At 39.1% G+C, this 15,357-nt stretch overlaps 1 protein-coding gene across 2 annotated transcripts in view; it reads right to left on the bottom strand.

The window, feature by feature from the left end:
- Positions 1 to 15,357, bottom strand: part of MTMR12 (myotubularin related protein 12) — a 99,229-nt gene that overhangs the window by 26,933 nt on the left and 56,939 nt on the right. For both annotated transcript variants that reach the window (XM_043973579.1, XM_043973573.1), the window contains exons 4-7: positions 14,585 to 14,657; positions 12,564 to 12,694; positions 10,533 to 10,626; positions 5,964 to 6,093 (exon numbers count right to left, since the gene is read on the bottom strand). In XM_043973579.1, the coding sequence (XP_043829514.1) occupies positions 5,964 to 6,093; positions 10,533 to 10,626; positions 12,564 to 12,694; positions 14,585 to 14,657 (428 nt within the window). The remainder of the gene's footprint in view (positions 1 to 5,963; positions 6,094 to 10,532; positions 10,627 to 12,563; positions 12,695 to 14,584; positions 14,658 to 15,357) is intronic.

Below are 15,357 nucleotides of genomic sequence, written 5' to 3'. Positions count from 1 at the left end.
CTCCTTATCCGGTCAGTTGCCCAGCCTTTCTGACTCTATCTCCATACCTCTAGCCTGCTGACTGCTCCCAAGACAACTCTCCCCTGGACTACTGCAATGGCCCCCTAATCGCTGTCCCCAGCCCAAGTCTCCATCCTTCCCACTCCATCCTTCATACAGCTGCTGCATTAATAACTCCAAAAACTCGGACCAGACCACGTCACTCCCCTATTAAAAAACAAACAAACCAAACCAAGCCAAACCCTGTGGAAGTTTACAGTTATACCTCAGGCTGCTGTTAGGACTTGCTTAACCTTGCTTAGGGCAGCTAGGTGGAGCGCTGGATAGAGCACTGGGCCGGAGTCAGGAAGACTCATCTTCCTGAGTTTAAATCCAGGCATAGATAATTACTAGCTTTGTGAGCTTGGCTAAGTCACTAAACTCAGTTTCCTCATCTGTAAAGTAAGCTGGAGAAAGAAATGGCAAACCACTCCAATATCTCTGCCAAGAAAACCCAAAACGGGATCATGGAGAGTTGGAAGCAACTGAACAGCAACAACGATCTTGCTCTAGAAAACCTTTCTAGATTTGTCCTGTTACTCCCCGTTTATAAGCTTTATGTTCCAGGGAAAGTGACTTAATAGCTATTTCCCAAACTCAACATTCCATCTCCTGTCTCTGCTCCTCTGCCCAGGCTGTACCTGGACTGCACTCCCTCCCATACCTCTGACTCTTAAGACCTGTTTGTTTTCCTCAAGGCTTAGTTCAGGTGTCACCTCTTCTGGGTGGGTTCTCCCATTACATCCATTACAGTTAGGAGCTCAAATGTAGACAGCATTTTATGGCTCATGAAACTCTTTTTATCATCTCATTGATCCTATTAACAACCCTGTAAGGCAGGTGCTATTATTCTCCGCTTTCAAAGATGAGGAAATTGGGGCTGATAGGAAGTGATTGCTGATGATTCCAAAGACAAGTCTCCCGAACTGCCACTTTTAGGATTCCATTCATTATGACACGCTATAAGCGTCAACGCGCTCCTTCTTACTTCTTACTTTACCTTGTACTGAGTTACATGAGCACATACACAGAATGTTACTTCATTTGAGAGACTTTCATTTTTGTCGTTGCATCCCCAGCACCTACTATACTGTCTTTTTTTTTTTTTAAACAGGGCAATAGGGTTAAGTGACTTGCCCAGGGTCACACACCTAGTAAGTGTCAAGTGTCTGAGGCCGGATTTGAACTCAGGAACTCCTGAATCCAGGACCGGTGCTTTATCCACTGCGCCACCTAGCTGCTCCCTACTATACTGTCTTAAGAGGGGCAACATGAGTAACAGATTGAGAGTCAGCCTCAGAACCTGGCAGACCTGGATTCAAGTCCCATTTCTGACACACACTGGTTGTGTGATCCTGGAAAAGTCATTTTACCTCTGAACGGTCTAAGCAATTCTCTAGAACAATAAATTGCCAAGAAGATGATGATCTGATTGGTAGAAAGAGTTTTCTCATGTAGGAAGTTCTTGTGCCAATGAAACTGGAGGTTCAGTCCCTGTCCCCATACCCTAAAATAGGGGCCTGAAGTACCAACCTCACAGGGCTGCTATGAAGATTAAATGACACAATATATATATATATATATATGTAAAGCACTCTGAAAACTTAATCTGTTATGAACACTTCGGCTATTATCCCACAGATTAAATAATATAATTCTACTGAACTAAGTTCCTTTCTTAATGGTACAGACACGGGAGGACAAGCAATCTGAGCATGTTGCCTTCTGGGCAGTGGAGGCAGCTGTAGCTACCACATGAATAAGGAAAGTTAATGCAGCAAACAGCTTATGATAGGGGTCTATCAATAATATGAAATAAACCGTATCAGCAAATCCAGCCAGCCCACCATATTTAAGAAGGAACTTCTGGAGACAAGCATCACTTTTACTGAGGGCACAGTCCCTCTATAAATAGCACAGGGAAAAGTGACATCTTGTCCCCAACCAAGAAATTTAGTTTTCACAATCCTAGAATTCAAGGACCTTATAAGTAGTAGATCCCTTTATCCCTATCAATATTCCTACTGTACAGCAAATGCGTCAATTAGTCCCAAACATTCAATTTTCGGAGATATATTTAAACAAGGTAAACCTATCCTGTGCTGAATTCTAAAAGTGTCTCATATAAAATTATAAAGTAGATTTAAACGAAACCAGGCATGAAGACCCAGGTCTCAGAAGCAAGCCTGGCTAACAACAAAGCAGCTCTTTGCTTCTTCCTCTTAAAAAGCCCCTTTCTTCAAAAGGAGAAACTAAAATTACCCAGTGGCATGAAGAAAAACGTAACCATGAAGTAAGCAGGGAGAATTCCATTCCCAGCAGAGAGTAGGCTCTTTGTTAAGTGCCAACACCTGCACTGTTCACTTATTGGCAAGCTCACTATGGGAGATCTCCAACAGAAACTTTTCAAAATTTCCCTTCGAGCTTCTACCTGAAGTTAGAAAAGTCAGAAAAGATCTGGCATCCGGAGGAATAAAACAGGATATATGCAAAGAAAACAACACCAAAAAAATACTGTTTTCATTTCAGGGATTCCAGATTTATAAGTCGTCTCTGTCTATAGGAAATTCTATACACTAAGGTGTTACTGGTAGGAATTTGGGGCTTACTAGGATAGTGTGAGGACCTCATGTGCCCTTTTGTTGTGCTGGGGCTGATTTGCTAGAAATCAGAAGCTATGGCATTCTAGGTGGTCAGATTTGTGACTATAAGTAAATATATCATTTTTTAGTCAATGACAGAAGTTCTCCCTAGGGTGTTATCTGTTTTGGGAAAGAGTTCCAAGGTATAAATTTGTCAAGTTATAACAACCTTGTTTAGCTGTTGGGGGATGTTAAGGGCTAAAATTCTAGCTAGTCTGTCTAAAATATCTAATGAATGGTCGCCAATAAATTATAAGCTTCAACAAGAGTTAGACTTTTAAGCACTTATTAAGGAGAATAAGAATTTGGTAAAGAGAGAGAGAAAGGCCTAGATTTCTATCTATTAAAGGGAGAGTGCATTTCTAGCTCCCTTCTCTGCCAGAGTCCTCAGGAAAGGAGCGAGACAGAGTACCCAGCTCTTCCTTCTTCCTCCCACTAGCAAACGTCACTTCCTGACGCCAAAGAAAAGACGCATGTTCTTGCCCTCAAAGACCTTCCTTTCATGGTGGAACTTTTCTACAGTAAGTCTCCAGCAGGTGGCATCATTCCAATCATTACAGGGAAAAAATGAGATCATACCTGTAAAACACTTCTGCAAACATTAAAGTGCCACTTTAAATATTAGCTGCTATGAGCTGATTGATGCACACGGAACATCAACACAACTGTTCACATCAGTGACCTCCCTAGCTCAGTATTCTATCTTTGACATGAGTACCTAAGGACAATTTGTCGTTCCCTCCCCCATAGTACTTTATTTTTTCCCAATTATATGTAAAGATAGTTTTCAACATTCATTTTTGTAAGATTTTGAGTCCCAAATTTTTTTTCCTCCCTCCCTTTTCTCCCCCCTCCCCAAGATGGCAAGCAATCTGATATAGGTTATATAGTGCAACCATGTTAAACATATTTCCACATTAGTCATGTTGTGAGAGAACAAAAGGAAAAAAAACACAAAAAAGAAAAGGCAAAAAACAAGTGAAAATTGTATGCCTCAATCTTCATTCAGACTCCATAGTTCTTTCTCTGGATGTGTAGAGCATTTTCCATAATGAGTCCTTTGGAATTGTTTTGGATCTATTGCCAAGAAGAGCTAAGTCTATCATAGGTGATGATCATACAATGTGCCTGTTACTGTGTCTAATATTCTCTTGGTTCTGCTCACTTCACTCAGCATCAGTTCATGTAAAACTTTCCAGGTTTTTATGAAACCTGACTGCTCATTATTTCTTATAGCACAATAGTATTCCATTACATTCATATACCACAACTTGTTAAGCCACTCCCCAAACTGATGAGTATTCCCTCAATTTCCAATTGTTTGCCACCACAAAAACAGCAGCTATAAATATTTTTGTACATGTAGGGTCCTTTCCCCTTTTCTATGATCCCTATGGGACATAAACTTAGTGCTCTTTGTGCATAGTTCCAAATTGCTCTCCAGAATGGCTGGATCATTTCACAACTCCACCAACAATGCATTAGTGTTCCAATTTTCCCACATCTCCAACATTTATCATTTTCCTAAGGACAATTTGTGACAACATATGACATACATCTCAACAGGTGAATAACTCACTATGAATTCCTTCTATTTATCTAATAACCTATGGCTTTAAAAATAGTTTTGAATGTTAAGTAGAATGTTCTTGTAGTAGCTATCAAACTGGGCATGAAGATTCTAATACAGGATAGATGTCCTTTAGGAATAATAGTAGCTGTAGTAGTAGCAGCTAACATTTCTATAGCACTTTAAGCTGTGATCTCATTTGATCCTTGCAAGAACTCTATGAAGTAGGTGCTATTATTGTTGTGACCATTTTATAGATGAGGAAATCGAGGCTGAGAGAGATTAAATGACTCACCTAGGGTCACAGAGCTAGTAAATAAATGTGTAAGGCTGGGTTTAACGAACACACCCAAAAGTCTGTACCTAATTAATAAATGAGCACACAATGTTTTAAAAAAATGGCCAAGGGAAAGCTGATACAAGCAGGGTAGCCTTTAGAAGTCTAGTTATTTGGGCAATCTGTCTAGACAACTGAGAACTTATTTTAAGTCACTACACAGTGGTTCTTAACTTTTTTTAATGAAATAGACCCCTCCAACAGTGTGGTGAAACCTATAGATTCCTTAGAATAAGGTTTTAAATGCATAAAATAAAATATACAGGATTTAAAAGGAAACCAACTACATTAATAAAAGTTAGCACCTATATATTGCTCTAAAGTTTACAGAGTGCTTTATAAATACATCATTTTTATTCCCCAACAACCCTGGGAAGTGGGTGCTATTATTATCCCTACTTTACAAATGAGGAAACTGAGACACAGAGAGGTTAAGTGACTGCCCAGAGTCACACAGTTAGTGTTTGAGACTAGATTTGAATTCAGGACTTCCTGATTCCAACCACAATATTCTAACCACTGGACAACCTAGCTGCCTCTTACTATAGAAATATTAAGAAAACCAGTTCATAGACACTAGATTAAGAATTCATGCTATAGAGGGACCCTTTGCTTGGCATATCTATCCAAGTGACATGGGACCCAAGTCTTAAGCAATAATAATTTGATGATTTAACAGATTTCCTTTACTGCTTTTACTCTTGGTAGACTTCAATAGTTCCCTTAAAGATTTGTGTCTGGCCAAATGAAGAACAAACATGAGGAAAATCCCCTTTTGTTAGCATTTACTTGCTAGAATAAAGTCATGTTCCTTGCCAATTCAATGAAGAAAAGTTACTTTGAAAATTTTACCATCAAGCTACTCAACTGAAGAGGTTTTAGAGCATGAGACAGGGCTGAAAACAAAGAGGTGTGTTAGGTTCAGACTTCACTGAACACATTCATGCCTCCCTCTAGAAAAGGTCATGGTTCAGGCCGGCAGCTGACTATAAAACTTTGAATATTGAAATATAGTATCTACTGATTAACAGATTTACTTGTTGGGGAAAACTCTGAGCAGAGAGAGACTATTTAACTGACCTCAAAGCACTGTAAAATGCTCCAATGATGATAGGGATTTAGGAGACACTGTTAGTAGGGCCCTGAAGACCCTTTTTCAAATGAGCATCAAGGATTAAGTTTTTAAAAAGTGTTGAACTCCTAGAAACAAAAAAGACTTGGGGGAGGAGCACAGACATCTGTGGTCAGAATTCCCATTCCAAGGTAAAAGAAACTGTACACTTCAATTTTGCTTAGCATAGTTTCAAAGTCTAAACAATAACACCTTTTGGCATGTTTAAGGTTTCTTTTAAAAAGCACAATATTAAAACCTTACTTTTCACAGACTTTATAGCCTTCATTGGCACTCACTGCTTTGTATTTTATGTTTCCTTTCGTTCGCTCCAGCTCCCAATGCCAGTCTTTAATCATGTCAAACATCACAGTTTGGTGTGGGGGGCCTGTGGCTAACAAAACAAAAATACAGGCATTACAATGAGATTTTCATGAAGCATTGATATTGCAATCATATGGAAGGGAGATCTCAGATTCAAGTTATTTTCATGTGCCCAAATCAACCAAACTTAATACACTTAACTTTTGCAAAACCATTTATTTCTTACTCCTAATCTTAGCCTGAAGGGCAGTACTGGGTGATAAGAGGTATGACCAAGGGATCTGGGAGACCCGGATTCAAGTAGTACATGTGTGTACAAGCAGTGCACACAAAGCTGTGTGACCAAGAGAAAGTCATTTACTCTCTTAGTGGTCCAGGCAACTTTCCAAGGCTCTAAATTACAAAGAAGCTGCATTGATGAAAGCAATTTTCATTCCAAGAAGTTAGTTCCTATTCCAATGAAGAAGTCAGGTCCAAATCAAAATAGCAAAAAATTTATCCTATTTTCTTCATTAACAAATGACTGTCATTTTACATGACGCAAAAAGATATTTTGATTGCTATTTTTCACAAAGCCCCACACCCAGCTACATTTTTAGCCAGACTGTACAATAATTTAGCTCCTCAGAGAGCCATTAAATACTGGAAGAAAGACTTGTCAGACACGCTAAAACAATAAATGAATTTTTTAGTCTTATAACAATGTACAGAAAGACACAAGGTTGATTTTGGCAAAGTGTCAAATTTTTCAGAGCAAACCACCCTTTTTATTTGAAGATAGCCACGAAAAGAGAAATTTCTTGTTTAGCAGCTATAGTAGTCACACAATAGTATGTGTCATTCCCCTGGAAGTGAAATCAAAATTCCTAAGGATGGCTAAGGAGAAAGCTGTGACTCGGATACTGAAGCAACAGATGATCATCTCTTTCTGCCTCACCTGATGCCTCTCCCTTTTGTGAATTGTGAGAAAGGAACTACAAGGGAGAGAAGTATCTGGCTATGACCACATACAGGTGAGGACACTTGCCAAGACAGTCTCAGATGTTTTATTCAAACTACAGTGAGCCATTTGGTTCTAATGTCTATCACTGCATATCTGAAAATAAAGAGGCTACTGAAGACTGACTAACTGATAAAATCTGTGCCCTATACTTTGAACAGCCCCAGGTCATAAGTACAAAGAGAAGGACCACAGAATAATATGTATCAAGCCCTCCAACCAAAAAATCAAACCCTTCTTGGTGACTTAAATTGAATAAAGACACCCGTTTCCTTCTGTTACCCAGCTAGTAAAGTGAAACTTACAAAAGGTCTCAAAGACTATGTCACTCAAGTTCCATAGTTAAGTTTCCAGAGTTGCAGGCAAGTCCTTCAAAGAAAGTATGCTGATAGTAATGTACAACCTATATCAAATTACTTGCTTCCCTTGGGAGGGGGGAGGGAAGAGAGGTGGAAAAAAATTTGGAACTCAATCTTTACATATAACTGAGAAAAATTAAGAATTAAAATTAAAAAAAGAAAGTATGACCAGGCTTTTAAGGGAGTCTCAATGAAAAACATTAATGAATTATTAGGGCAAATGATGGTTGCAACAAATTGTCCATACCACAGGCATCAAACTCACAGTCAGCATGTGGCAAGGAGTGCAAGGAACCAGATTTAAATGTGATTGTGAAAATAAATAAAACTGGGGGCAGCTAGGTGGCACAGTGAATAAAAAGCACTGGCTCTGGATTCAGGAGGACCTGAGTTCAAATCCAGCTTCAGACAATTGACACTTACTAGCTGTGTGACCCTGGATAAGTCACTCAACCCTCATTGCCCCCACCTAAACAAACAAACAAATAAATAAGTAAATAAGCAAATAAGCAAATAAATAAATAAATAAATAAAACAAACTACGGAACATCACAGATAATGGTTTGGGTTTTTTCCCCAGATAATGTTAATTTGAAGTTTTCTAAATCAATAAGGACAGGGATCTGTTTCTATTTGAGTTTGACACCAATGGTACAGACTACAAAATTCTCATCTCTTCAAATTCCTACACATTTGATCTCTAACTTAAAATTGGTCAAATTAATTGCTAAATTTAACATCCATTTGTAAAAAATTCCTCAATGAGAATGGTGAATGAGGGGGGAGGAGGAGGGGCACATAAACTGTTTGAGAAAATTCTGGTCCTTCCAAGCTGAGGGACTTAAGTTAGTACAGATGAATAAAACGGGCAGGGTCAATTGGGGTAAGGTTCTGGGCATGCTGATCAACATATGTTAGGGTGGAGAGAAAGTTAAAAACTGGCTAGGCGAGAAATATTCACAGATTGTGTCCAAATTCCAGGAATCAAGAGAGAAAGCTAAAATAAAGCCAAGAAGGGCATAGAATTAATTCGAATACAACATAATTTTTCAACCAGCAAAATTTTCAACTAATTACAATAATTGAGAAGGAATTAGTATTTCCCATGTAACTATTTTCATATTAGAACAAACTGTGTTCCACACATCTACATTATAATATTAAATAGCATTTTTAAGAATAAGTCTGAAGCACTCTGTAATCCTCAAGTGTTTTCTGAAACAAAAACAAATTAAAAGATATTCAGCACAGTTTTAGTGGATGTATACAAGTGAGCTAGAGGCAGCTCACACCACCCTGCAAGGGTCAATTATTAAATTTTCAGTGTGAGCATTTATATCTCAGAAAAATCAGCACATGCTACAAATCAAGGCTTGATGTGTGGTTTTGTTGACTATATAGACTTAAGAAAGCAATGGAGAAAATGTTAATAATGCAGGATAAACTTTAAAGTGTGTTACAGAAAGTTTTCCTCTAGAGAGCTGGTTGTTAAACATTAATGTGTGTGTATGTATATTTTGGGTTCAGTCCTGCAATTTTATCAGTGACTTGCAATTGTTCTGCAACTTACAGGGATTTCATTAGAAATGTATGGAATATATAAGGAATATCTCTATCAAAGCATGTTGACACCTTGAAGAGACAGAGCCAGGTTCACCGAGTAAGTATATGTCAGAGGTGGGACCTGAATCTAGGTCATCCTGATGGAAATTTATAATTTAATTCTCTGAAAATTGGCTATAGCACACAGAATACATGTGACAGCTGTCTGGCACCCAGAACATCCGACTAATCAGACTACCTCATGACCCAAGCACACCACAAGAGCATAAACCACTGCATTCTAGAAGTGCCTTGGGAAACTCGACATCATCCCATATGCCATTTCTTGACTTATGTCTGAAAGCCTATGGGGCCACCAAAGAGCAATGCAGCTCAGGACAAGGAAAGCCTGGCAAACAGGCTGACTCGGTGCCAAACTGAGAAAAGAAAAGAGGTGGAGGCTTAGAAGTGCTTGCCCTCTCCATCACTTGGAGCAAGTGCTCAAAGCATGTGCTCCCATGAAAGTCCCAGGCTGCCAGGCTTAGTCACGGCTCCTTATTCTGCTGACCACAACACCAGCAACAAAATAAGCTCATTGCCCTCAAGAGAACTCGACTCCAGTGAGCAGAACACTTGTCAGCTCTGATTTCCAAAAGTTCTTTCTTGTTTTGGATCCCTTCTTCAGAATCTAGTACAAGGGTTTTTAACCTAGGGCCCATGACCTTCTTTTCTCTAAAAAACCACTGTGATAACTCTACTTCCATATACTGGTTTCCTTTATAATCCTATGCATTCTATTTTGTACATTTTAAATGTTAATCTGAGAAGGGCTTCACCAGGCTTTCAAAGGGGTCATGACACAAAAAAGTTAATTAAGTACCAGTGTATTATGGTCAACTTTTAGTAATTAGGTGTTCTTTTACACCAAGTCTGTTTTTTATGTGCCTGTATTTACCGTTCTAATTATTGCTCTAAGTATTCATAATTTTTAGCATGTAATACATTTTCTAGAACTTTCTAAATCAAGACATTTAAAAAGTCTAGAAAATTTGGAAGTGTCTGTTTCAATCTGTACTTTTCTATATTCTAAGTGCACAGAGCTATAATTTACAGTCTAATTTTTTTAAGAGTCAACCAACCCAGGGGCAGCTAGGTGGTGCAGTGAATAAAGCACCTGCCCTGGATTCAGGAGGACCTGAGTCCAAATCCGGCCTTAGACACCTGGCATTTACTAGCTATGTGACCCTGGGCAAGTCACTTAACCCTCATTGCCTCAAGGAAAAAAAGAGTTAACCAACCCATTGAAAAGTTAAATGTTAGAGTTTAATCATAGAAAACCTGAGGACAAAAATTTACTTTCTTTTGCCTTAAGCAACTTACTAAAACCAAAATGGAGACAGAAACCAAAGCAAGACGAGAAGAGAGAGTGAGCGAAAGAGCGAGAGCGAGAGAGAGAGAGAGAGCATGAGCGCATAAATAAAACAACTATAATTTTGAGACTTATTTCCCTTCCTGATTCACTTCTAATTCCATTTGGAACATTAGAAGAATGCTCACCCTCAAAAAAAAAAAAAAAGAAGAAAACAAAAAAGGAAAGAAATCACATACCTGTACTGTTTTGTTTAGCACTTGCATAGGAAAACAGAAACAATCGCTTAAGTAGTTTAGGAACCTGGGTATGATGAATTATGCCACTGACAATCTAGGAAAAAAGTAGCCACCATCAAGTTATTAACTATTAAAAGACCTAAACATAGTTAAATTTTGTCCAGGCCTATCTCAGAGAAGAAAAAGCTCATAGTTTTTGACTACGATTAGAAATACACTCTGGGGAAGACAGCCCGTGGCCTCTCTAATAGCTGAGTTAGCCACATAACTTTAAGAACCATTGGTAAGTGGTCAGATTGCCAAATACAAAGGCAAAAGTTTTTTAAACAGTTTTTTCCCCCTTAAAAACGGAATTTAAGTGCCAAACAAATGATTAATAAAATCTTAAATACAATCCTGGACTCCAGACTTTATATTCTGAAAAAAAATATGTTTAATTTTTAAAAAGCAACTTTTTTTGGTTCTGTGTCTCCATCTTTTTCTGCCTCTGTACATATGAAAGTAGCATGGAATAATAAGAGCCATGGCTCTGGAGTCAAGCAGTAAACATTTATTAAGTCCCTACTATATACCAGACACTGAACTATATGCTAGGAATACAAAGATCAGTTGCTGCTCTCAAGGAACTCATGGTCTAATGGAGGAGACAATATGCAAACAATGATGAAATAACAAGTTACGTGTAACAGATTAACTGGAAATGCTGTATGGAGAGAAGGCAACAGAATTAAGGGTGCCAGGTTCAGATTTTATTCTGACACTACCCAAGTCACTTTAGACAATAACAAAAGTAACAATCGCTAGCAATCTTATATTGCTTTGCTTCAATTATCACACGATCCTCCCAACAACCTTGTGAGGTAAGTGCTGTTATTGTTCCTATTTTACAGATGAGAAAGGCAAAAGGAAGTGAAATGACTTTCCCCAAGGTCAAATCGACCCATCTTACTGCCTGTTAGGAAAGCAGGTTGGTGGGGCAGCTAGATGGTGCAGTGTATAGAGCACCGGCCCTGGAGTCAGGAGTACCTGAGTTCAAATCAGGCCTCAGACACTTAACACTTATTAGCTGTGTGACCCTGGGCAAGTCACTTAACCCAATTGCCTCACTTTAAAAAAAAAAAAAAGGAAAGCACGTTGAAACTACTTACTGCAGTGATGTTTTGGGGCTCCCTGGGGATTTCCAGTATTTAAATTACCCTATCCTCTCACTTAGTGTGGATAACAGAACTGACTATAGAAGTTAGTCTGAGGTTAAGATGAATCTATCTAAACTCAGGCATTATACTATGAAGCAAACAACTAAAGAGCTGGGACAACAAATGGATATTATTTGCCATAGACAGAAAGCAAACAAACTGAATTCCCATCAGATTTATACTGAAGTGTTTAATGTGAGATAAAAAGTCTCATTTTGTTAGGCAAAAGTGCAGGAACTGTGATGAAAGTAAAATGGTCCCATTCATTTTTTGAAGTCACCCACTTATGTCACATCACTTTTCTCTGTCCCCGAGCAATTAAAGTTTACTCAGTCTCCAAAAACTTCCCTCATTGAACCTATAGTTCTCTCTTTACCTCAACACTTCCATTTTTGCTTTTCCTTAAATGTCAAGGTCACACATAGACCATTAGTTGGCTGGGAAGTCAACAGTTAAGGGGTAAAGATTGCTGCAGGCCTTTTCTCTATAGTCAACCCCACCTGCAATGCCCCTGACTGCCTTTACAGAGGACTACTCTGGCTTACCATTCTTCTGTTTGGTAAAGGATTGGAAAACAAGACGTGAAATGAATGAAGACCCTCAGAAGGCAACAGTATATTCTCTGAAAATACACAGGCTGGCTTAATTGTATTTTGAGTACAGCCCAAATGCAGTAATACATCACTGAATCATATTTTTTAAAAGCTGTCAGCACAAATTAATCCGCCCCCCCCCCCCACCTTTTGCGATATAAGCAAAACCCCCACCCCCACCCAGGATTCCAAGGGGGAAATCTAAAATGAAAACATTTCCTCAAGCAGATGCAAATAGTTACCCTTTTAACTTCCTCTTCCTTTGTGTACCTCAGGCAGAAGTGAAATACTCGGAGGTCTTTGCAGTGGATGATGAGCGTTTCAGGGTATTTCTTCAGTTGTCCAAACAATGGTTTTTTTTTCTCATCAAACACTACAGAAAAAAAAAAAAATCCAAGTCAGCAGATGAGATGAGAAAAGAAAGTTGGGTTACAAAGGTACAAGGTTGATAAGCTAATGTTTAAAGAATCAAGGTTGTTTTTAACTTCCTGGAACATCTTAAAAAGTGAGAGTAGGGGGCAGCTAGGTGGCACAGTGGATAAAGCACCAGCCTTGGAGTCAGGAGGACCTGAGTTCAAATCTGGCCTCAGACACTTGACACTTACTAAGTGTGACCCTGGGCAAGTCACTTAACCCTCACTGCCCTGCAAAAAACAAAACACAAACAACAACAACAAAAAAGTGGGAGTAAAAACAGTGCTTGTTGTCTAAGAAGACCCCACTGAACAAGAGTTCCATTCATGTCCCAGTCTCTGAGCAGTTGTGTTTTTTCTTTTTGCTGGCTATAACACCAGCAATGAAATAGGCAGATTACTCTCAGGAGGAGTAAACTTCACTGATTTGAAAAAACCAGGATCCTAAAACTAAAAATCATTAAACAAAGAGATCACTAGGCAAAAATCTTCTGTTAGAGGGACCATGGTTCTAGAGCAAAGGGAATGTATAAAGAATACTATTATTTCATTTTTGTTCAGTAGTTTCAGTTGTGTCCAACTCTCAGTGACCCTATTTTGAGGTTTTCTTGGCAAAGATACTGGAGTGGTTTACCATTTCCTTCTCCAGCTTATTTTACAGAAAAGGAACTGAGGCAAACAGGGTTAAGTGACTTACCGAGAGTCACACAGCTAATAAGTGTCTTAGGTGAGATTTGAACTCAAGAAGATGAGTCTTCCTTGACTCTGGGACTGGCACTCTATCCACTATGGCGCCACCTAGCTGCCCTTGATTTTTTTATGGGAAAGTTAAGTGGTGCAGTAGATAGAGTGGCAGGCCTGGAGTCAGGAAGACCTGAGTTCAAATCTGGCATCAGACACCTACTAGATGTATGATCTTGGGCAAGTTACTTAACTCTGTTTGCCTTGGTTTCCCCATCTGTCAAATGAGCTGGAGAAGGAAATGGCATACCATTCTAGTATCTTTTGCCAAGAAAACCCCAAATAGGGTTACGAAGAGTCAGGCATGACTGAACAACACCAACAAAAAGCTTTTTTTTATGGGCACATACATAAATACTGTGTTGCACTTCTTTCATTATAACACTTGGTACCTAGGATAGCACTAGAATCACAGTAAATGTTTGATAAATTCCACAGCGGGTTAAATTCTGAGTAAGATCCATATTGTGAACAGCAGGAAGAAAGAAAGTCTAAGGCTGCCTAGGCAAATTCTCCATGACACTGGGAAATGATGCATCAATTCAGGGCATGGTGGATTTAGAATTAAGTACCCTTTGCTCCTCAGTTATAGATAGAGACAGAGAGGCAGTATTAGTGACACTGACAGGTCACTGGACTTGGACTTAAAACAATCCGGGTTCCAATCCTGTCTCAGACACAAACCAGTCGTGTGCCTCTGTGCCAGTCACTTCAACTCTCTACCTCTGCTTCATCATTTTTTTTTGTAAGGCAATTGAGGTTAAGTGACTTGCCCAGGGTCACACAGCTAGTAAGTATGTAAAATGTCTGAGACCAGATTTGAACTCAGGTCCTCCTGAATCCAGGGCCAGTGCTCTATCCACTGTGCCACCTAGCTGCCCCTGCTTCATCATTTTTAAAATGAGTGGGGTGGACTAGATGGCCAAAGAGGTCCTCTCCAGCTCTAAATCTATGATCCTCTGACAGTTCTGATGAGATTAACCTTTGATGGGCACCCTAAAATAGCCAAGGATGTTATTGAACATAGAGTTGATACTGCTTTCTCGACAGATTTTCAAGATCTGCTTGTGTGTGATATCTTAAAACTCTATTGTAAAACACACACTTACCTCCATAAATTTGGTCCACACAGTGCAATGTAATATCATTTTCTCCTATCACCTTATTCTTAAATTGAGGCTCCTTAAAAAAAACAAAACAACAAACCGACATGAACAACAAATAAGTCAAAGTCCTTAAATGTAAAGGATTGAGAAATGTACAGGTTAGGCAGACTGAGTCAGTATCCTCCTCTTACAAATTCCGAGAATTACCGGGAAAAGTGACCACACCTCTGGGTAAGACATTTATGTAGATAATGGCACAGATAGCAAGTAGAAGAACCTTACGCTATCCTAACACCCACAGTTAACCTCATGCTCCTGGGTTGTTCCAAATAAGGAAGCACAGGGCCAAATCACAACCACTCTATTTAGTGGGAAGGAAAACAGGTTAACATCTTTCCTCTATAAATTCTAGAAGTCAGAGAAACCCTATTCACTTATAAAAATGAGCAAACCCAAAAGGAGAAAAGACCAAATAATCCAGGCTTCTGGCAAATGCAGTGGAAATGGAAGACTCTTAATGAGAGGACACGGTAGAGATCACATCTTCACTAACACCATGACCCTGCTATTTAAAACTTGAGTTTGGCAAAGATCAAGTTCAAAACGGGAGCCGGGAAGTGATCTCTGCTCTATACCTCTGCTCTATACTATGAATTGGCCACATTTTCCTTTCTATGTAGTGTTCATTTATTTACGTCATTGACTAAGAGTGCCAAGTCCATCTCCTATCTCCCCTAGTGCCTAGCATGTAGTATTCTAGAGACACTTGTAAGTTT

The sequence above is a fragment of the Dromiciops gliroides genome, chromosome 1 (assembly GCF_019393635.1).
Source record: "Dromiciops gliroides isolate mDroGli1 chromosome 1, mDroGli1.pri, whole genome shotgun sequence".
In the NCBI taxonomy this organism is placed as follows: Eukaryota; Metazoa; Chordata; class Mammalia; order Microbiotheria; family Microbiotheriidae; genus Dromiciops; species Dromiciops gliroides.
Note: the sequence above shows the minus strand (reverse complement) of the source record. Positions and strands in the feature narration are given on the sequence as shown.